This window comes from Ophidiomyces ophidiicola, assembly GCF_022830035.1.
Source record: "Ophidiomyces ophidiicola strain CBS 122913 chromosome Unknown scaffold_1, whole genome shotgun sequence".
NCBI classification, from domain to species: domain Eukaryota; kingdom Fungi; phylum Ascomycota; class Eurotiomycetes; order Onygenales; family Onygenaceae; genus Ophidiomyces; species Ophidiomyces ophidiicola.
Window position 1 is genome coordinate 1,280,377 of NW_026054641.1, and position 21,862 is coordinate 1,302,238.

Here is a 21,862-nt window from a genome sequence, read left to right on the forward strand (position 1 = left end):
CAATTTTTGAGCCCAATAATTATATATATTGCCTATACGGAGGAGCCAAACTACGGAGTAATAACTAGTGAAATAAAAGCAAGGTGCGTCACGAAGTTAATACTACGCGATCTGCAGGCATAAAGGGCGGCAGAATTCCACCTCGTAAAACTCCAGCAGTCAATGAAAGCGAGGCTTAGTTAACTACAGGAAACCGTATTGATCTCATAAACCAACGGTTAAGAGCAGGAATCTTGTAAACACTCGAATATCCCTGCCAGGTTTGATGTGGGAATCAATAATAGTGGGTTTTGAATGAACGTTTCTGAATTTCGAAATTGAGAGCTCAATTGAGCTGGCCACTGCTATTTGGGCCATTGTCTTTAATTGGGCTTAATGGACTTTCTCAGTCTGCTCATTGTCTTGGTTGTTGGTGTGGCGTGTCACGCACTCACACGCTATATATCGAAGTCGAATTCTCGAGAGCCACCATCAGTGCCATCACGTCTTCCAGCCATCGGCCATATTGTTGGTCTATTCCGTTTTGGCTTGTTTTACTATACAAGGCTGAGGTAAACCCCCAAGTCGGAGCGTGGATTGGCCTGTCTGTTGAAGAGAAAAGTGAACTTGGGGCTGACCGACTGATAAAATAGCAATGAAGCCCTGCCAGCATTTACCTTAGACATATTGCATAAGAAGCTATATGTTATAAAGTCCGCCAGCTTGGTTTCAAAGGTTCAGCGTTTATCAAAGATTATTTCCTTTGATCCCGTTTTGCGAGGCCTTACCCATCGTATGACGGGAATAAATGGCGACGGGCTTAAGCTTCTTCAGGAGACTGACGTCCATGGCCGTGGCCTCCAAGGAGCTCTTTCTCGTTCAATGCATTCGTGCTTGATCGGACCTGGAGTGGATAAGATGAACGACTCAATGCTAAGGCACCTCAAGATTGCTATAGATAATATTACAACATCTAGCAACATTCCAATTGATCTTCATGGGTGGTGTCGACAGGTAGCAATTGCAGCTAGCACCGAATCCATCTGGGGAGAGTTGAACCCATTCAAATCAGTGGAGGTACAAGACGCGTTCTGGTATGTGGTGACCACGCTCCCCTCGCACTGCATTTAATAACCGATAATGGTTTACAGGGAGTATGAGTCGAACTTAAGCAGGTTGCTGTTCAGCCCTTTTCCACAAGTTACCGCGTCTGTGCCACGCAAAGCGCGGGATAAGATTGCGAGAAATTTCATAAAGTATTTCGAAATTGGCGGCCATTTGATCTCTTCGGATTTCGCCTTTGCACGTTGGAAGATACAGAATGACGCAGGTGCAACCATAGAGAATATTGCCCGAAACGAAACTGCTTCGAGTATCGGTATTTTGTCTAATACTGTTCCATCCACGTTTTGGACAATCTTTGATATATATTCACGTCCTGAGCTGCTGGCTGAGCTGAGAGCAGAGATTACAGAAGTTGCAATAAAGTCGCAACGTCAAGAAGATGGAATAACAGTACATACGATTGATCTTGCGGATATAAGAAACAAGTGCAGCCTCCTAGTTTCCACATTCCAGGAGGTTCTTCGTCTCAGGTCCTGTGCGGCGCCCACCCGAATCGTAAGAGAGGATATCGAGGTGGACAGTCAATATTTTTTGAGGAAAGGCTCCATTGTCCAGATGCCAGCCTATTTCATGAGCCGTGAAATTTTAACGTGGGGACCCGATGCTGAGAGCTTCAACCCAAGGCGGTTTGTCTCTAGCAATGGCGGCGTTAAAGAGAATCGCCACAAAGCGCCAGGCTTCATGGCATTCGGAACGTCCCCCAATATATGCCCTGGACGTCACTTCGCGAGTGGCGTAGTCGTAGCAACAGTGGCAATGCTAATGCTGAGGTTTGACATTCAACCCGTGGCAGGCAGCTGGGAACCACCGACAATAAACCCCAAATCAATAACAGCTTCCATCCCACCACCGCGGGAGGCATTCATGATAAGGTTCACTCCTAGAGAGCGTTTTGAAGGCATGGAATGGAGATTCAAGGTAACCATGGGGACAGGCAAAGTGCCGTTGATTACTGGCTGAAAGTTCTTTTCTCTGTACGTAATTAGCTTTTTCTTCTTAATTAGACAGGGAAACTCGCTTAATACTAGGCCATTATAGAGGTGCTGTCTACAGTGACAATAATGCCGAGCCTCACTCAACGTCTTTCTGCTCGGAGTTATCGGCAAACGCCTTGCCAGTCTCGGCTGCCCTCGCCAGGGGCTCGACACTAACCCTAAAGCGGGGCCCTTAGCGCCGGGGCGTCAACTGGCTTATCAGATCGTTTTGCGTCGAAAAAAAAAGATCGCATAAAGACAACACGCACCTCCTAGCAGCTCGCCCGCGACACCACATTCGTTTACACTATCCCTCCAGCCATCATCTGTTCATTCCTTCCGCTGGCTAGACCTCCTAGCTACTCGCTACTTCGTGGCCGCAATCCGCGCTCGATGATACCCCTTTGATTGGAGGACGCGAAGACCAAGTTCTCCCGTCATGGACGTCGTTCTTGAAGTATTTGATTCGCTTGCCTTTGATTACTTATACGCTCTTGCATTGCCGGGATTGGATTCGGCCCCTTTGGTTTCCACCCAAATTGTCGATGGCTTAAACAAAACCGTTACAACAGAGGGTAACGGGTTCATATACCACCCCGCCTCACAATATTTGAATCTCGAACCCTCTAAGTATGCATATATGAGCTCTTTAACCCGTGATGATCCATACAGGCAAGCCTTTTCGCTGTTCATCATCACTTGGTACGGAATGCTGCCACCTCTCTGTTTTGGTCATTGTTTACTAATACTGTCATGTAATAGGATCTTTGGTGTCGTTTTGTACTTCGTCTTTGCCAGCCTTTCGTATCTCTTAGTTTTTGATAAAACGACCGTCAACCACCCGAAATACCTCAAAAATCAGATGCGCCTTGAGATTGCGCAGACTATGGGCGCTCTGCCGATAATGGCGATCCTGACAGTACCTTTTTTTCTTGCAGAGGTCCGAGGCTTTGGAAAAATGTACGACACTTTTGATGAGGCGCCGTTTAAACTCTACAACGTTATTCAATTCCCCTTTTTCTTTATGTTTACCGACTTCTTAATCTACTGGATCCACCGCGGCCTGCATCACCCGTTGATCTATAAACGCTTGCACAAACCGCACCATAAGTGGATCATGCCAACGCCATTTGCATCCCATGCATTCCACCCTGTTGATGGCTGGGCGCAAAGTTTGCCATATCACATCTTTCCTTTTATTTTTCCGCTCCAGAAATTCGCTTATGTGCTCCTCTTCATGGCAATCAACATCTGGACCATCCTCATTCACGATGGCGAGTATGCAACCAACAATCCTGTCATTAACGGTGCAGCGTGCCACACAATGCATCATCTATACTTTAACTATAACTATGGACAATTTACGACCCTATGGGACAGACTCGGCAATAGTTACCGCAAACCAAACGATGAATTATTCCGCCGTGAAACTAAGATGGACAAATCCGAATGGAACCGTCAAGTCGAGGAGATGGAAGCTCTCGTGAAAGAAGTCGAAGGTGACGATGATCGTCAGTATTTGCACGACGAGGATAAGAAAAAGAACATTTAAATCTGCTGGTCAGATGAAATTAATATTCATTTCCCGGGTTAACACGACCAACCCACGGACCGGCCAATTGACCAGGCAAATGAAACGAGATATGATTGCCCCAAGACCTTACTTTTTTCGATATCGACACTGAGTGCCATTTTTATAGTATTCCTTTCTGCTTCGCAAGATATTTCCTACTCCGAGCTTATCTATGCCCTTGATCAGTCACCTCATTGCCCCTTGAGTCTTCTTATAGGTTCCAAGCCCTAAATTCTTGTACCAAGTGAACCTTGCCTTTCGATCTCGCTTTTGGCGATTTGTACTACCATGCTTTATTATTTCCTCGTGACGTATATACTAATTCTTATAATAATAGTTGAAAGCTTATGAAAATTTTGTCGTTGTTGCATATCTTGAGCTAAATCCCCTAGCTCTAAGATCCAGCCCCCTGTCAGGTATGGTGCTGTCATGATACCGTGATAACTCCAGTGTACAAATTCTTCTAATCCTGTTAACGTAAACGATTATTATAGAGTACATACACATGTATGCTACATTCACAGCAGATAGCAATATGAGCTAGACCAGCAGCCCAACACATACGAATGAAAACCCAAAGTCACATCCTGACGGACTCATCATTCAGCTGTTATCACACTTTAAATTTGTACAATTCACAACCTGGATTATAACTCAAAATTTCGGGTTACTCCATATCGATCAAGTCTTCCTGCAGATGGGCTTCAGCGTTTTCTAGAGGGCTTTGCATGGGCTGCGGCTGGGCCTGGGGCTGGGGTGGTGGCATCGTCCCAACAGGTACTGCAGCGAGCATAGCCTCCGTAATAAACGACTCTTCCACGGAAGCTTTCCGTCTAAACACCCGTAACCATCTCTTGCCCCATTCGCAAATGAGCGCATTCTCCGGTGCCAAAGCACTATCATCCGCACGCTCCATCATCACGTCGTTAGATCCATTCGCAATGGGAGCTATGGAGTCTTCAATAAGTTTAAACATTGCCTCCATATCTCCTTTTTCTCTCGTTAGTGTGTCTTGAATGACGCTGAGCTGTGGCTCAAAGAGTGTCGGTTGGACACGGGCGGCAACGATCTGTCGAATGCGGTTTGTAACTTTCCCCATGGTTGCAGACACCATTTCATAGATATGAGGTTTTGCGAGGATGCCACCTGCGGAGAGATTGTCAAGAAGTGCCCATTCGATGACCGAGATGGGGCTGAGTATTGTGTAGTTAAGAAGTTTGTCAATAATGTTTACTGCAGTTCCAGGCTGGTCAACCCAGTAGTCCATCACGGAGGTAATGATTTGTCGTCGGGCATTTGCGGACCTCGGTCCAATCGCGAGAAGCCTTTCTTTGCATCGCTCAATGCAAGAAAGGAAATGGGAAAGTGATTTTGAGCCAACGCAACAGATGGACGTAACATAGGCGTCCGTTGAGGGGATGAGTGGGTCCTCGACGCCATGCGCCTTTGCCTTTTCTTCAATGGCAGCAATCAAAGGTGCAATTTCTTCATCTGATGCTCTTTTTCGGAGAAGTTGTAGAATTTCCCGCCCTTCTTCCGCATAGGGAGTAGCTGTAATGGCATTAGCAACGCCCCATTACGGACTGATAGCGGAATTCAAACATACTCTCTTGTGCATACTTGAAATCAGGAGTGTCCTTCTCTTTGTTCTCGGAGATCAGGAGTTGATATGGCTCGGGAAGTGTTCCCTTGATTCTTTGAGCGAAACTTAAGCGAATCTCTTTATCCAGTGCACCGATAATGAACGCCTTCTTAGGGTGCACGGAGGGTAATTCAACGTCATCCACCCTTTAAAAATTAGTATAAATGGGCGGCGGAGCATTTGTAGTAGGCGAATCTTACCATTCAGTCCATTTCCACGTAAATCCAAAATTGCTTAGATGGTGGGCGAACCAGTCGAGGAATCGATATGTCAATGCTAAGTCTAGCTTATCCGAGTTACGATAAAGGAATCGAATTGCACGACCTAAACTTGGTGCGATTGCTGCTGGCGCAAGTTTGCAGGCTTCGGTCAAGAGAGAGTGGTAAAAAACTAGCTTGTGCTCAGAATTTGGCAGCTGTAACAGTTGCGAAAATACAGCATCGAGGGCGACATCTTCCGGCTTCCAGGTCGTGCTTTCTGCGGGAAGATCACGTAACTTGTCGAAGGGAGTGGCCCGTTTGATGAAGGTGTCTGGAGCGAAATAGCAGTCGACATCAATAAGAAACTTAGCAGCTGCAATGCGATTGTAATCTAGGATATTAATGGTGTCAACCAAAACATCACGAAGCAACGTAGAAGCTATGTTGGTAATTGGAGGGACAGTTTCAATATTTTGACCCGTGTAAACCGAGAGGTAAATCTCCGGAAAGATAGCCCGTGGGCCATTTCTCACTGGGCTTGGGACCGTAAGTGCTGGGAAGGCATGCTTGGTTTCAACTGCCGCTGGCGCATCCTCGGCGGCCTCCTTGGGCGGCGTTCTCCATGGTCGAGGCATACAAGCTAGCTCCCAAGAATTTTGGGCCTCTCCTTGCAACTGTTTCTGGACAAGGGCCAATGAGCTTAGTCTCTCAACTTCTTGATTTTCTTCCGAGGGGAATGGGTCGACAAGCGTCTCTAGAATATGCGGAATCGATGCAATAATTTCTGTTTTCTCTAGCAAAACAGACGCATGAGACTCGAATCCTGAGGCAGAAGACGCCATCACGTAGGGTATCGTGTAAAGAATGATTTTGACAAGCTCAAGGCCAAGAGACTGCCAAAAAATACGTCAGCGAGTTTTCTTTTTAGCAGCGATGACTATCAAACACATACGTCCTCAGAAGCCGATGTCTGCAAGTCGACGGCGCGTGAAAAGAGTTCTTCAAGTATTGGAAACACACCATCCCCTTCCAGGATACCTTGAAGGCAGCCAAAGAAGCGCAGCATGAGCTTCACTTCGCGCCACTCGCCCGCAGTGATATACGACTGAACCATTTCTCCGGCCTTGCCTAATACGAGGCCAGGGAGCTCGGGCTTCTCAACATTGACTAGAAGGATAACTGCGGCAACAAATGGTATTTTAAACGGCTGCTCGACGATCCTGTCGATAGGTAGTGTCAGCTGTATGCTATCTTTTCCAATTCACGTCTCAGGAGCCCTTACAATTGGAGAACCAAATCCTGAAAATCCGCTTTCACCTCTTCATCCTCATAGTTGTCACAAATAGCTTTCACAACGCGAGCGATATCCTCTTGAACTTTTCGTACAGGCTAAGAACCATCCGAAAATTCCCCAAAGACACAGTCAGCAAAGATCTGAAACCCTCTTGCAAGCTCATAAAGAGCTAGAAGACATACCGATTCTCCAATTGTCAGCAGCTGTCTTCGAACAGAAGACGACAATGGCTCATCATATCTTCTACGTGACCGATGGCGCTCGCCTCCTTCATCCTCTGCTCCAGCCCAAAGGTGTTAGCTATCACGTCTGTTTACTAGTCCGCGAGAGCTTCTGGTCCGTTGTACACACCTCTGTGCCGCCTTTTGCGGTTGAAACCGCCTCCTCCTCGACGCTGCTCGTGTTCAACCATCGGCTTCAATTCAAGAATGATGGCAATGGCAAAGAGTAGTAGCTCTGAAGCCTGTAAATCGCGACTCCACGTAAAACAGTTGCGGCTTCGTTGCGCAAAGCACTGGAAAGAACTGCGGCCAATCATATCAGTGGTCTAACCTATGCCAAGTATTGTCGCATTTTCAATTTTCCGGCTCCTGATATTTCACGTGATTAATTGACGGGCCGAAATGTTCCGTATTTAGTATCGCTTGGCATCGTCATCTCTCCGTCGGCTGAAGAACTGTCTGTTCGGCTTACTATACAGGCCGTCTTCTTTTATCTTTATACTATGGAGGTATATTTATTATCTTATCAGGCGTCGTAAGGTAGGTGTGGATGCTACATAATCTTGATAACACCTTGTAAATATATAGAGAGGTTACAGAGTACACCTTACGGAGTACGGAGTACATAGTTAACATATTCAGAAGAGTGTATGACGTCTTATGTGGATGAGTCAACAGTACTCCGTATCATGATTATAAAAAGCCTGTTCATTCCTGGTTATTCCCCACAACAACTTCATCTTCAGGTAAGCCCATACACATACCCTACCCTATTCTTTCATGCCTCCCCCATTTGCCGTCTATTCTTTCTCCAGTGCGTTCAGCATCAACCTATTGTCACTGCAGAGAGGTTAGCCTCTCTGCATCCAGCAAACCCACAAACCCACAAACCCACAACCCTCTTAAGGACTCCCAGTGCTAACACAAGGGATATATCCCATGCCTCGCCTCAGAGTAGTCATATGTTATCTTCAAAGGGGTTTTCTTCCCTCAGATATGTGTCTTGTTTCATCATAGGCAAGAAGTACGAGTACACGTACCTGAGACGTTTTCCCATGTTCCATCTGGGGGTTTATTTGTGATGAAGAGTGGGTTTCCGGGGGCCATTTCCTAGAGAATGATGAGATTCTTCTTGAGCCAACGCTACCTTGATCAAAAAACAGCCCCTATTGTGGTTGTTTTAGATCGAGAGAAGTTGCTTATCGCTCTGACTCTAAAAGGAAAAAGTGATTATTTTATTCTCTCCGATTTTATTGGCAAGTTGTCAAGATGTCTTTTTGGGTGTGCTTTGAAGGTAAAGTTCACCAAGATATGGTGGAGAGAACAAGAGAGAGAGGAATAGGAGGTTGTCAGGTCCTATTTATGCTGTTTCTACGACTCCTTCTGTTTGGAAAGAGCGATGGAAATGATACTTAACAGCTACAATAACAGCCGCTCAGGAGGCCGTTGCGCCCAAGATCAGATGGCAGGTGCTTCTTGATACGAATTCGCCTGCCTATGACAGCGTTCCAGCCTTCTTTCGAATTATAAATTCAAGGAATCTTTCAAGCCTATATTTATTGTTTAGATAGATACCTATTGGGTGGGAAGAGGGCTATTGCCTCAGTACTGCTCCGTGTTTGTGCACTCGTGCTAACTTAGAGTATATTTTCAGGGCAACTACTTCTTATCTGTGTATTTATACAACAAGCAATAATTTATAGCTTTAGTCCGGGACTTTCATAGCTCTGCAATTGGAGGTTTACCGTCTACAATGCATACGAAAGCAGCACATATCCGGAATTTAAAGCCACGTTTCCGACTTATAACGAAGCGAAATAAGCCTAAAGTGGGCGTGTAAAGTATGTAGCATGGGTAATTCAGGGTGAGAAAAAAAAGGTAAAAACTCCTGATGGACAAAAAGAAAAAAAAAGACCAGGCCATGATCATACGCCTCGCTGCAAATTCTCGCATAGTAAAACATAACTCGAGGAATGGAAGCTAGTGACATAGTAAAAAGTATTGTTTAAAGGAACACGGAAGTTCACTTCGAGTCACTGGAATGCAAGAGGGGTGGCCAGAGGGGAAATATGGAAGAATGCAGGATACGGCAGAACTGAGGGAGCAGGGGCATTTCAGAACGCTGTATAAAACAAAACAGGAATAGAGGTATCTGAATTCAATGATAAGACCGCAAATATGGATGCCGCTGCCAAGTGCGAATATCAATGAAAAGATAAACGCCTATCATCCCCAGACCAGCTCTGTTTCGCTTTGCTTGACACCACGGTCCAATCATTTTGTGCAAAGCCATCTCATCAATCCTCGAGTTTCGGGTACACTTTTCGTTTCCCATCAGTTTCATCAGATACCTGCATCAATAAAAAGTAAAGAAAAAAAAAACAAAATGAGATCGAGTAGGCATAAAATGTCCCAATCCATTCGCAATTTCCGGAAATTTGATCTTAGGACCCCACCAACCAGTCCCGTAACTCCATGGTATCACGTTCACCAGCTCATGATCAGGAAAAAGAAATCATTGATTCGTCGGCACATGGCTCCATCATTATCTTAAAGGCAGGATTATGACGGACTGGGTTCGAGGTTCTCATCCAGGGGAATAATCTAGTTGGCGAAAAAACTTTCGGGGAGAGAACCGTCGAATGCGTAAGCTTGAAAACTTGCAAGTCATATCAGGGAGGGAGAAGAAGGTTTCGAGACGTTGTGTTTGTTGCTTCCAGCAAACAAATATTAAGCCCATAGAAGTGGCGCCACTCAGTCCAGACGTGCCATCATCTCCTCCTTTCTAAGTGGGGTAAAGTTATCAATATCGATGCCACGAGCAAGGAGGTCGGCTCTAGCATGGGAGGGAACGAGTTTGTGATTCATGGCGGGGGAAATGGATAGCTCTAAAGATGGGAGTCAGTGAGAAGTACGAGGTTGTGGGTGGAAGGGTACGTGAATTTACCATGATGAGTGAAATTGAACAGCTTGGGCATATCACGGCTTGGAGCATTTGGGTGGCGCGAATCGGGAAGACGAGTGTTTGGATCTCTGAGTTCATCGAAAAATGGGTGGCACATAGCCTCGATGGCGGAAAGACGCTGAGTAGGGGTATATTCAAGAAGAGCGGTGATCAAGTCGATTGCTTCGTGCGACGCTTTGCGGAACACCTGGAATTGATTCATTAGTCATCAAACAGAGAAATTTTACTGTGAAGTTTCATACCTTGTTGAACGGGTGAGGCTTAATCTGAGGGAATTTATGCTCCATGTAGTTCGGGTTCATGGTCTTGATCTGCTCACGAGTTGGGGTACCAAGGACTTTGATGATTTCGACAAGCTGGTCAATACCAGACTCGCCAGGGAAGAGTGGCTGACCGAGCATCAGCTCAGCCATTACACATCCAGTGGACCACACATCTAGTATCTGGTTAGCAGCTAGAGCTTCGGAAAAAAGAAAAACCAAGTGCCATACCAATTTTAGTAGTGTAGTTAGTAGCTCCGAAGATTAGTTCGGGAGCACGATAGTAACGAGAGCAAATGTACGAAACATTGGGCTCATTCTCAACGAGAATCTTAGCACTGCCAAAATCGCAGAGCTTGAGAATACCAGTGCTAGGATCAAGCAAAAGATTCTGGGGCTTGATATCACGGTGGCAGATGCCCTGAGAGTGAATGTAGGCCAACGCACGGAAAAGCTGGTACGTGTAAAGCTTGACTTCGAGCATGGGCATGGTGGACTTCATTTTGTTAAAGTATCGAGAGGCACGGTAAACGGTCTCGGGTACGAATTCGAGGACCAAATTCAAGTAAACTTCATCTTTCTAAAGTCAGGCAACATTCGTCAGTGAACACGCTATTGTCAAACCCAGAAAAGACCTATGCACGTACCCTCTCGCCGTTGGAGTAGTAGAAAGCCTTGAGCTCGACGATATTTGGGTGACGGACGATACGCATAATCTGTAGCTCACGGTTCTAATAGCTGTTAAACACTAACACTTTCTCCAGATGGGAGGACTTGTCGGCCAACCTTGAAACGCTTGTCTTGAAGAACACGTTTGATAGCAGCATCTTCCCCGCCGGGAGAGAGCTTGGTCTGGAAAACGACGCCGAAGGAGCCATTGCCGACGATCTTGCACTGAGTATACTGCATCTCTCGAGTTTCGCCGGTCACTCCATCTTGGACTTTCTCGCGAATGACCTCTGTAGTGGCAGCAAGAGAAAGGGTCAGCAGTGGTTCGGCGAGCAGGATCAGAGTCAGGGCCAGGAACACGGAAACGACCTACCCCCCATGCGCAGGCTGGAGAACATGTTGGGTCGATTATTCTGTAGCATCACACGCGGAACGCCAATGGGTCGGTTGGTTCGGCGGGTTCAATTGCGAAGCGAGGCGAGGCGAGGCAGTGGGAAAAGCGGGTGCTGGGTTGACGATCCGGGAAGCGAAGACAATGGTGGTGGAGCAGGAGAAAAAGAAAAAAAATAGCGTCGCAAGGATGGTGGGAAGAAGGAAAAAAGAGGGCAGCAGGCGGGTTTTATGTCGGAAAGTGAGGTGAGGAGAGTTGCGACGAAAGTGAATGGCTGGCAACAACACAAGTGAATGCTGAGACGGCAACGTGAATGGGGCACACAGTCACTGCAGGCTCAGACGAAAGCAGGCAGCGGGTGAGGGAAGTGAAGAGGTGACGAGAGAACAGTCAGCACAGCGCCAGTCACAACAGAGTCACAGCTCAAGGGCAGCGCGCGGCAGGTGATGTGAAGATGAGAGATCGAAGAGCAGACTGGGGTGGAGGTGATGGTGGTGGTGGTGGTGGGAGCAGGCGAGGGCAGGCGGAGTGGGAGGAGCACTGCCGGGCGGAATAACACAGGCAGCTTGAGCCTGCGAGCGAGCAGCGAGCAGCAACGAGAGCGACACGGGGCGAGGGAGGCAGGCAAGCAAGCACACAGCACGACAAAGCGATCGAGAGAGCAGAAAAGAGCTGACGGGGGCGGCGGGCGGTGGTGGTTGTGGCTACAGAGACGGCGGGCGGTGGATTCGAATCTTACGGGCGGAAGTGCTTTAATGGCGGACAGCAGATTGGCGGTGTTACAAGCCCGTACCAGAGGTACCGTACGGTATCAGGGAACAGGCCCTCGTCGTCCACCACCACCACCAACCACATGACAGGGGAAGCTGAGCGTTGACAGGCGGGCGACGGGCTGGGTGGCCAGAGAAGCGGGTTTCAGGCCGACCCGGGGCTGGCGACGGCGGGCAGCAGCACCGGCAGCGGCAGCAGCGCCAGGGCCTGTCCCGCAGCCCAAGAAGCGACCGCGCCCGCGAGGACGGGCACCGGTTCGCAACAGCAATAATAATATTTTAACTACTCAACAGCGCCCGCGAAACTACCACACGACGGTCAGCGCCAGTTCGTGGAAATACGGTGTTGCGCTGGGGGGTGCGTGCTTGGACGACGTCAATGTCCACGTGCTTCAGCCTGACGAAAGTGGAACGCCACTCCAGCCAGCAGTCAACGACGGGCGATCACTTGCGCTGCGCACCAGCAGCGTTCAGTTTCTTACGAACCGAATTCCCGTGCTTGCAATCTGGGCCGGCGGAGGGTTGAGCGTTTAAATAAGACGGAGCACTATTCTTAGGCCTGGCCTCACAGCTGTCGCGCTGCTGCGTTTCAGCGAAAAAGAGGGGCAGGCGCGGGTGCACCAGCAGCAGCACGGCACCAGCGCCGGCTCCCTGCACTCGCCCCTCGCACCCGCCGGAGCAGCAGCCCAGCCAGCGGGACAGTGCACCGCGAGGGCCGGCCTGCCCCTCCCCGCCGCCGCCGCCGCCGCCGCCGCCGCCGCCTCCCACTGCGCGAGCCAGCCAGCGCAGCACCGGGCGCGATGACGTTGGGCGATCGGGCGAGGGCAGCTCAGCTGACCCGGCGCTGAGTCAGCACGCGCTGGGCAGGAGTTGCGTTTCACAGGCGCTGGGCCGGCCCCACGCCCACTGGCGGCTGCTGACTCAGCGCCACACCACGAGAGTCGGGTGACCAATTGCAATTTTCAAGCCCGCCGCCGCCCAACCGGACCGCCGTCGTCGCGCTGGATTTCCGCAAACCTGCGCCCGCCATTGGCCCGCGCCCTCTCAACGGCGCTACCGTAATCTACGCTTGTACCAGGCCCGTATTGTCGTCTCGCTGCTCCGATGCACCCATCACCATCCATCATCACGACGACTACAAGCAACGGTTGCGAGTGTGCCCGCACCGCCCTGCTTTGGGATCTATCCCGCTCTGCACTCTGCCGCTGCTGCATCGCCCTCTACAGCTGCCACTGCTGCTTTGCCCAGCAAGCTGTGTCGACGACTCGGGTAGCCGCGTGCGCAAAAGGAGGGGTAAGCTGGTCACTCGACGTGGGCTAACTAGTTAGCACCAACTAGCTAGCGCCCACCTCAAACCTTGGGCCACCCAACGAGAGCGCGCGCGCACACGCCCACGGAGCAAGAGAAGCTCTGTGCTTTCCCAATAAACTAATCCACCCGGATCTGCCAAGCACACGGGCATGAAGTCACCCGCCCATCTTTTGTTTTCGCTCCCAGACAAGATCGCTCCCTCCACCGGGCAATACACTTTGGAGCCGTTCCATGCAGGAACAGAAGCATAAAATCTACGCTGGCCCGGCCGCGCGACCAGACCGGTTGAGATCTGGCATGATCGTCTCCATCGGCCGCTTGCTGGCTCCCGAACCGTGGATGGGACTCCCAGTTCAGGCAACCAATGCCAGACACATAATTGGGGGTGGCCTTTTTGGGCCCTGCGCGCACACTCTCACCCTGACCAGCCCGCTTGCCCTGGTTGCCCATATTTTCCTACAATCTGGGCTTTTCCCGCCATGTTACACGGAACTAGTTGTTTATCGGAGACGCCTGTTGCCATATTGTGTGGTCCCTGGAACAATATATATTATTCAAAGACAACAATCCACTCAGGTCAAATGCCGTTCAGTTGATTTTGTGGCACGCTTGCTGCTCGCCGTAACACCCCGTACTGCCAGGTATAGAGTGATCGATCCTCGATGGGGACACACAGTGTTCACAAGCACCTTTGTCAGATCGACACTTCTAGACACTCCTGTGCAATAATAATGTTGTTTTTATACCCAGCGGCTCAAATTTAGACCCGACAGAAGTAGCGCCAGCCTTCTACACTGTTGGAAGGAAACATTTCCAATGGCGCTGCCGCCAGTGAGATTTACCTGAGATCCAATTTTGCTCCAAACATTTAGTGTGAATCGCTGAAATAAAAAAGAGAACAAAAGAAAAAGAAAAAGGAAGCGAGAAAAAAGAAAAACCCGTTGCCCCTTACATCACATCTACGTTGATTCGTCTGCAGGTGTTTGTCCACCCGGGAGTGACGAAGGCTCTAAAAATAATATCAGCTGTACCTGAACGCCTTGCTTCTGCAAGAAGGAGGAAGCTTGAATACAGAGGTCTGTGAGCTCCTGCCCCCAAATAATATTAATATTGAACTTAATCGCCACGTCCGGGTCCAAAGCTGGGTGTTCATAGGCTACCCTCTGGCTAAGGGCGAACTGCCCCTTAAAATTTCGACATTTCTATTCATCACGCAACATTTTCTAACGTCTCTTCTCGCCTCGCAGCTACTCTGTGCATTTTTGAGAAAATCGAGGTCAAACTTACTAAACACGTACCTCGCCACCACCAGAGGTCCCACAGGGTCATCGTTCTTCCCCAGACCAAGGTCATGCTGAACCTTTCCGTAAAGGGCTGCTGGACAACTGGTAGCTTTGTATTTCTGGAAAGGGAATTTCCCTGACAGAGGAGCTGCTCTAAGGCTTCGCCTTGGGAAACCGCACGCCCGTTTCTCTTATTGCCACGTTGCCACCAAGTGGATCGCTGGCGTCTGCGGCGGTGCGGGTGAGCTAGTTCGATTTCTTCCACTTCTGGTACGAGCAGTATTTTCCCACGGTCTGCATAATCAATCGCCCATGGAACGACACCTAAGAACATGAGATGCGTCCCAATTTTTGCCCTCCCGCGCTCCCTGCTGAGCATGTTCTTGAGAGCGCCCTTCAAAACTGCCGGCGACAAACGCGGCTTTCGGGAGGAGGGCGGTCCCAAGAAAGTGGGCTGGCGTGTTACATAAGTGGAGAGTTTGTTTTTTAAGGTTCTGGGCGTCGTGTCCGTTTTCGGAAAGGCGCAGTCCGCCAGAGACCCACCCGCCCTAAGCCTTTCGCAGCTAGCGCCACAGTGGATGGGGTCTTGAGGTTCATTGGCGAGAGAATAAAATATCCAGATTCACGAACAGACTCGATTTGAACCACTCTCGGCATTTTTCGATGCAGTACCGCGACCACTTCGCTAAAGGCGCATTAATAGCCTGGTGATCAAAACAATGCCCCCACTAGTTGGCTAGTTAGCTACCGTCGCGAGTAACTGTATCTTTCTTTATTATAGGATGTTATCAAGAATGACCAGTCACCAAACGTCTCCGCGCCCCGCGAGTTTGCTCCAGCCAAGCTCATTGCTTTAATCCTCCTCTCCGGCGTTGCGCCATAGTATTTCTAATAATAATAATGCCTGCCTGCATGTGCACGTCGTCCACAACTGGAGAAAATTCGGCGTTCGCCTTGTTTATGGAGTATATGCACCCTGTTCAAATAATTGCCTGTTCATCGCTCGGGTACCTCCTTTCGTGGTCGGACGCTAGCAGCTAGATTACCCGTCTTTGTTGGCGAGAGCTTGATGTCAATTGACAACACACCGGATAGGATTTGGTGCCTCTTTCACTGCCATCCTTCTGAACATGATTCTCATAGTCGCCTCAACTTTTTTATTTAACGAGCTTCGCCTTTTATTACCCGCAGTCGGTTTCTCGTTATTGTCTCATCTTCCGTACGGGTTCGACTATGGTCTTCATCCCTCGATATTATGCCCAATCAGTTGCGGAAAACACAGTGTTTGGTGCCTGGGGTGAATGTTTATCCGGGCCTGCGGACCTAGGTCAGTAGCGTATGTCTTGTATCTCCATTCAAGATCACAGCCCGTTTGGGTAGGGTACAAAACAATACCGAGTGGAAATCCCAATTCCAGCGGGCGCCATAATAATGCCCAAGGGATTAAATCCGTCATGCTGGATCCTTCGGAGGCAGAGGGAATTATACCCTATCTACTCCTGAGCCTGTACTATGATTCCAGTCTGAATCACCGGCAACCCTAACGGCCTTCAAGCCCACATACTTTTTGTCAGGAGTGCTCGTTTTGCATATATCATGTCGTGGGCATTCTTAGCGTTGTTCGGTGTTGGCTTTTCCACCAACGACAAGCAAAAGAAGCCAGACGGCTGGGAGGAGAATGCCAAGTCGCTGGCGTGGCCCCCTGGACTGGCCGCCGGATCAGCGCCCAGATCACTGGCCAGGTGATCATGACTGGCATGGGCTCCCCCTGGCCAGTGGGGCTATTACCTGCAGCGCCATGATAGACTTATGTAAATGCGTGCTTTGTTTTTTTTTTGTCTCGACAGAGGCCTTGGGCTTGGGTGTGTTAAGACAGCATTCCTTGCCATATCACCGCAAGGAAACATGCCGTTCGACGAGCTTTCACCGCTCATCGTCTCAAGGGCAGATTTGTGTTTTCTTGAACTCAATGTCTTTTGGTTAGTTATGCATTCTCGACGTTTCCTGCCTCGCGAGCAGCTTGGCCGCTTGGGCTCCTCCCGTGCGAACCAGCACGAAGCGGCCCATTTGAAAAAGAGTTTGAAGCTCCTCGCAGCACTATTTAGGGCATGCAGCTGGCCTCTTGTATTGTCCAATCATAGCGACTTCAGCTAACAGAAGAGCCCTGATCCTCAGTCACAGCTCATTCTCCGGACTCGAGGTGGCTCGCTTCCAAGACTCCCCGAAAGTCGACTGACCCCTCTGCTGCATCCCTGGAGATCAGTCAAGCTTACTGGCAGCAACCAAACATGAATGCATATATATACCTGGTATTGTCGCCGGGGGGCGCCTGGTTCTGTACCTCTCATCCATACCCTTGTTCAACGGCTCAACTGGAACATGCCAAACAAGTTCCCCATCTCCCCAGATGCCAATCCATTGTTGGGTAAACAAGCAACACTCTGCTATCCCTTTGGAAGTTACTGGTTCAACTGATACCATTTTTTTTATCGTGTTTCCGGGGTTTCTGGAGGTCGGGGTGTCAGGATAGGAATATTGCGGTATTTAAATTCCTTGACTTTTTCCCCAGCGAAAAAAGCTGCGGGGATAGCTTCAGCTACCAGAACGGGCCTCGTGCAGCAGCCCGCCTGGCCGACCGACCGTACAACCGCTTGGCGCGCCATACCCTTTGCGTCTCCGAAAGAATTCTTGAAGCGAAGTGAAATGTGTCAGATTTGGTGGGACGAAAACGGTAAGCCATGCTTTATCCCTCGAAGGAGAAAATATTAGTATTTATGTAGAGATATATAGGGACATGGAGAGGAGCTGCGCCGATTCCTACCCATTCCCTCGAAGACCCAGGCCGGGAATCAGGTTGTTTGCGTAGTTTGGTTCTGGCTCGCAGCTGGCTGACTGTTTTTGTCGGGGCCGTTGGAGCCTTGGAAGAATAGGCAGACAAACTGGCTCTCTCTCCAGTATATTCTTGCATACTTGCAGAGTTAATCGAAACTTGAAGAGAACGATGTTGTTTGCTGACGCGTCTCTTGCCTCCCGTCCCTCTCTTCCAACGCCCCTTCCTTCTCATTCCCATAAGGAATATTCGCGCTTAGTTACATAACTCTTCTATGTAATCTGAGAGCTCGACTACGCAGCTGGCTGCCTCCAATGATGGCCATCCTCATTGGACTGATCTATATACAGAGCAGTTAAAGAGAATTAGTTCATGATACCACCGTTCTCACAGCCCCTACGCCTGAATATCAAACGGGCGGAATTTGAAAACTCAAGTTGAGTGTTGTGCCAACATGAGTACGAAAACATTAGCTAAGAAGAGCCGATATGGTTTGAGAAAGCAAGGCCACTCTTCAAAGTATACTACGTAGGGGATGGATGATTCCGAAATGAGTCAAGTTGTCATCATCGATTTCCATCCCGAAACCGGTTTACCTGGTAGAAGGGATACCACAGATACCCAAAACGGTGGTTATTTGAGTCAAATCTGAGTTTATGGCCCTATTCTCAGTTTATCTTCCTGCTCTTCGCCGTTGTCGCCTTCTTCTTCTTCTTCTTCTTTTCTCCCATTTCTATTACTCAAAATCATCCCTGTTTCTTTATTACAAACGACGATTTCAACCAAAGACGATTGGGACATCCCTGCAATATGTCGGACGCTCCTCTAGGCGTTTTCTCACGGCTTCCAGCTGAAATCAGAGAGATGATATGGCTCTACTTTGTTCCAGTGGCTGTGGACAAGACTGATCTTCGAGTTCTCCAAACAAACCACTCCATGTATAACGAAATCTCGGAGGTCATCTATCGTCACTCTTTCTTGGAATTTGTCTTGACACCATCGTTCCATCTCAATACTGTCTTTTTTGCCAGATATAAAGGCGTTTCCCGCCAAAGCACAATTGCTCCGCCTTTGCTACGGGGCTTTCTTGCAAACCGTTCGTCTTCGGTTGACGAATTTATTAGTTTCCCTTTCCACAAACTTAGCAAGGTGCATCTCACTTTGAATCTAGAAGCAGTGGCTTCTTGGGGCTGGCAGGAATCCTCACTCTTGGCTAGAGCATATCAGCTTAATATTCTATTGACAGCTATCGTCAAGATCCCGTACCTGCATATACGTATCCGTGGATCTCGTGATGTTGAAGGAAGGGCTGTATTTGAGCAAATTATTACTCCGTGTAGCGCATTCAGAGACATGACAACGCTCACTGTTGAATACCTCGACCCGGAAACCCATCCCACTCCGGCGCAGCTCTGGCCATCCGACCTTTTCTCGCATTAAGAAACGTGACGGCGCTCACTTTTGAATCCTCGATCCGGAAACACATTCCACTCCGGCGCAGCTATCGCCATCCGACTAGGCACGATAATTGTTCTTGTATGTCGAGCGAATATTTTGGATTATTGATATACGAAGTTGTTATGTTACGGGATTCTGAACGGTATGTTGAAAGACCTTAACTGCCAGTGTATTTTAATCACGTTCAAGCTAATGGTGCCCTCTCTACAGCTGTCTATTTTATTAAATAGCCGAGATGCTGGGCAGATGATAGTACGAAGCAGGGACAGCTGTTGTTATTGATGTTGTCGAAGTTGAACAGACCGTCTTTACGGATTTGAAATCCTTATATATATTCTTATATTGTATACTCTTATCTTGTATATTATATTATATTATTCATAATAATGAAGTATCTATAACCCACAAGTCTACATCAGAGTTGTATAAAGGTAACGAACGGAGATTGCCTGTGTGGGGGCAACTACATAGAGCTGGCCAGTGCGGATGGCTCCTAGGATCCTAGATGAAGCAGCCATGCCGTTCGGAGATTATAAGATGGCGGCTGGTCAGGAACGAGTGGGTGGGCGGGTGAGCCGGTTCAAAGGCAGCTTTGTTATATCCAGGACATAACTATGGATACTAGGCGCGCGGCGAGAACGACGCCCAGCAGCAGCTGCCGGCCAAAGCGCGCCGAGCCGACGATCCCCGACATCTCCGGCGCCGCACGTGTGCTGCGCGATTGGCCGTGGGCGAGAGCCGCGCTGCCTGGAGGAACAGCGAAATCTCCCGCCGGGCAAGGCATCCTCGCATGCCCGTCGCTGGGCGCGCCTGGACGCGCAGGCGGCTGCGTATAAACAGCCGCTCGCCAGCGTCGTTGGTGCTGCGGTGCGCTGTCGCCCTGTCTGGCCGTATCGACCCTGTCAGTCACCAGTCGTGGTCGTTCGTTGCTACATACGATGCATTGCACGGATCCTCTGTGCCTCTTCCTCGCCGTGCTTGCCTGCCAGGGTGCGCAGGCGGCGGGTGTGTCGTGGTATCCCCCCCGATCCACGGAGATCAATGACCTCGACAACGTCCTGAACACGTCTGGCGTGTATGGCTTCATCTTCAATTCCTCGCATACCCCTGATAAGGACTATGGCACCTACAATTGGTGCAACATGCCGCGTGTGCGTCGACGGGAGTACAGGAGGCCTTCGCCGGAGTATGTCTTGAAGTATGTGGAAGTGGTACGTGAGCCCCTGACTGCGGAGTAGGTAGTTAGTTACCAGCTGTGGGAGTGAGGAATGCGGTCTAAGTTTGATCTAGATACACCGCCATCACAAACGTACTCCTTACCAGTCGAATACTTTCCCTGTAGAATCGTATCCTTGGGATTGTGATGATCAGGGGCTGTACTTCTACGGCCAACCGATGAATGGCAGACGAAGTGCTGACGCCTATTGGAAAGGGTACCAGAACCCGATCACGCCCTTCAGTGCGCCTGGATTCAAGGGCTCTTGCAGATTTCCGCAGATCAGCAAGGAAGGGCTGGACGACTCCTGGCAGCATGGGCGAGACTTGTATGAGGTTTACCATAATCTCTTGCGCTTTATCCCCAGATTCCTTGACCTGCGCAAAGTGTCGTTCCGTGTCACCACAAACGTGATTACCAGTCAGGTTGCAGGAATGTTGATCAACGGGATGTATAGAGTGTGCCAGGACGTGCCTCTACTTGTTGAGGTATGCTAACCTCCCCCAGACCATGCTGTAGAGCTAACGGCTAATGGGTAAACCAGTCATCGTCGATTGACTCTTTGGAGCCATCCTATTCATGTCCCAAATCCAGCGCGCTTTTTTCTGAAGCTAAGAGTCAACCCAATACCACTTGGGCTGCGCATCTCTCCCGCACAAAGGACCTATTTAGTTCCTTGGACTCAGTATCCGGCGTTCCAGCGTCAGATTCAGGCTGGCACTCGAGCTTTGATCGTTACTTCGACAATCTATCAGCCCGTCTCTGCCATGCTAAGCCCCTTCCTTGCTCTCTCAACGATACTTCAAAATGCATTACCCAAGCACAGGCAGACACAGTCTTCCGCCTGGGTCAGTTCGAGTATTCCTACGTCTACCGTGACGCGCCCAGCTCTCTGGCTGCGAGTGCTGCCAGCATGGGTGTCTGGGCTGCCGAATTAGCACAGCATCTGCGCGATCAAATTGCCGGCTGCGATGGACAGATGCTGTATCGACACAATATTGCGCACGATGGCAGTGTTTCTCGTGTCCTTTCCGTCATGCAAATTGACCAAATGGTGTGGCCAGGAATGGGTGCTGAGATAGTATATGAATTGTATACCAAACGGAAGAGCCCATGGGAAGGCAGACCGGAGCATTTCGTGCGTGTGCTATTTGGTGGACAAGTCATGCGAAGCTCAAGCCCATGTTTGGGCCTTCTAGATATGATCCCTGTTTCGAAACTTTTGGACTATCTTGATGGATTGGTGGGAAAGAAAGCGCAACTTGTCCCTGGCTTGTGCGGAAGATGAACGCCTACAGAAACGACAATAAACAGCCTTTATATCTATTATATTTAATGACCCTGAGACATTTTTCCTTCGAGAGCTCTGTCGATTTAAATCCAATGTATTTTCCTCGTTATTATCCTACGTATTGTTAGTTTCATTCCTGTTTCAACCCCTTTTCCAACTTGGTAGATGGAATGAAGCTACAATATATTCGTCGTTCATTTAGAGGATTATGATGATAGATTGGGAATCGGCCCGATAGCCGGGAATTTTCGACCAGATAAATGATTTAAGGGAAGATGATAAAGTTAAGCACTAAACACAGTAAAGCTCTTAGACTAATAATACCAATTTCCTTGCGATTCGGGTTTGTATATAAAATTATACTGGGTGGCTTACGCTCGGCATATTGCCTACGGAAACAGCTGCGCTTG

The 21,862-nt window shown here is 49.1% G+C and overlaps 6 protein-coding genes across 6 annotated transcripts; 4 read left to right on the forward strand and 2 right to left on the reverse strand.

The window, feature by feature from the left end:
* Positions 1-897: 897 nt before the first annotated feature.
* LOZ57_000445 (uncharacterized protein) lies at positions 898-2,064 on the forward strand (the record flags this gene model as incomplete). The annotated part of the gene is made up of 2 exons (XM_049249547.1): positions 898-1,073; positions 1,131-2,064. The coding sequence occupies 2 exons, from the start codon at positions 898-900 to the stop codon at positions 2,062-2,064; spliced, it is 1,110 nt and encodes a 369-aa protein (XP_049111741.1).
* A 453-nt stretch (positions 2,065-2,517) lies between these two features.
* On the forward strand, positions 2,518-3,630 carry ERG3_2 (c-5 sterol desaturase; the record flags this gene model as incomplete). The annotated part of the gene is made up of 2 exons (XM_049249548.1): positions 2,518-2,780; positions 2,841-3,630. The coding sequence occupies 2 exons, from the start codon at positions 2,518-2,520 to the stop codon at positions 3,628-3,630; spliced, it is 1,053 nt and encodes a 350-aa protein (XP_049111742.1).
* A 688-nt stretch (positions 3,631-4,318) lies between these two features.
* On the reverse strand, positions 4,319-7,325 carry cbc1 (Nuclear cap-binding protein subunit 1; the record flags this gene model as incomplete). Its single annotated transcript, XM_049249549.1, has 7 exons — positions 4,319-5,202; positions 5,258-5,439; positions 5,494-6,386; positions 6,446-6,713; positions 6,776-6,882; positions 6,970-7,064; positions 7,139-7,325. The coding sequence occupies 7 exons, from the start codon at positions 7,323-7,325 to the stop codon at positions 4,319-4,321; spliced, it is 2,616 nt and encodes an 871-aa protein (XP_049111743.1).
* Positions 7,326-9,762: 2,437 nt separating this feature from the next.
* Positions 9,763-11,300, reverse strand: gsk3 (glycogen synthase kinase 3; the record flags this gene model as incomplete). Its single annotated transcript, XM_049249550.1, has 7 exons — positions 9,763-9,896; positions 9,956-10,160; positions 10,216-10,409; positions 10,465-10,813; positions 10,881-10,964; positions 11,020-11,192; positions 11,276-11,300. The coding sequence occupies 7 exons, from the start codon at positions 11,298-11,300 to the stop codon at positions 9,763-9,765; spliced, it is 1,164 nt and encodes a 387-aa protein (XP_049111744.1).
* A 6,997-nt stretch (positions 11,301-18,297) lies between these two features.
* On the forward strand, positions 18,298-18,927 carry LOZ57_000449 (uncharacterized protein; the record flags this gene model as incomplete). Its single annotated transcript, XM_049249551.1, has 1 exon — positions 18,298-18,927. One exon carries the CDS (start codon positions 18,298-18,300, stop codon positions 18,925-18,927), a length of 630 nt encoding a protein of 209 aa, XP_049111745.1.
* Positions 18,928-19,883: 956 nt separating this feature from the next.
* Positions 19,884-21,449, forward strand: LOZ57_000450 (uncharacterized protein; the record flags this gene model as incomplete). The annotated part of the gene is made up of 3 exons (XM_049249552.1): positions 19,884-20,156; positions 20,236-20,649; positions 20,706-21,449. The coding sequence occupies 3 exons, from the start codon at positions 19,884-19,886 to the stop codon at positions 21,447-21,449; spliced, it is 1,431 nt and encodes a 476-aa protein (XP_049111746.1).
* Positions 21,450-21,862: the final 413 nt, after the last annotated feature.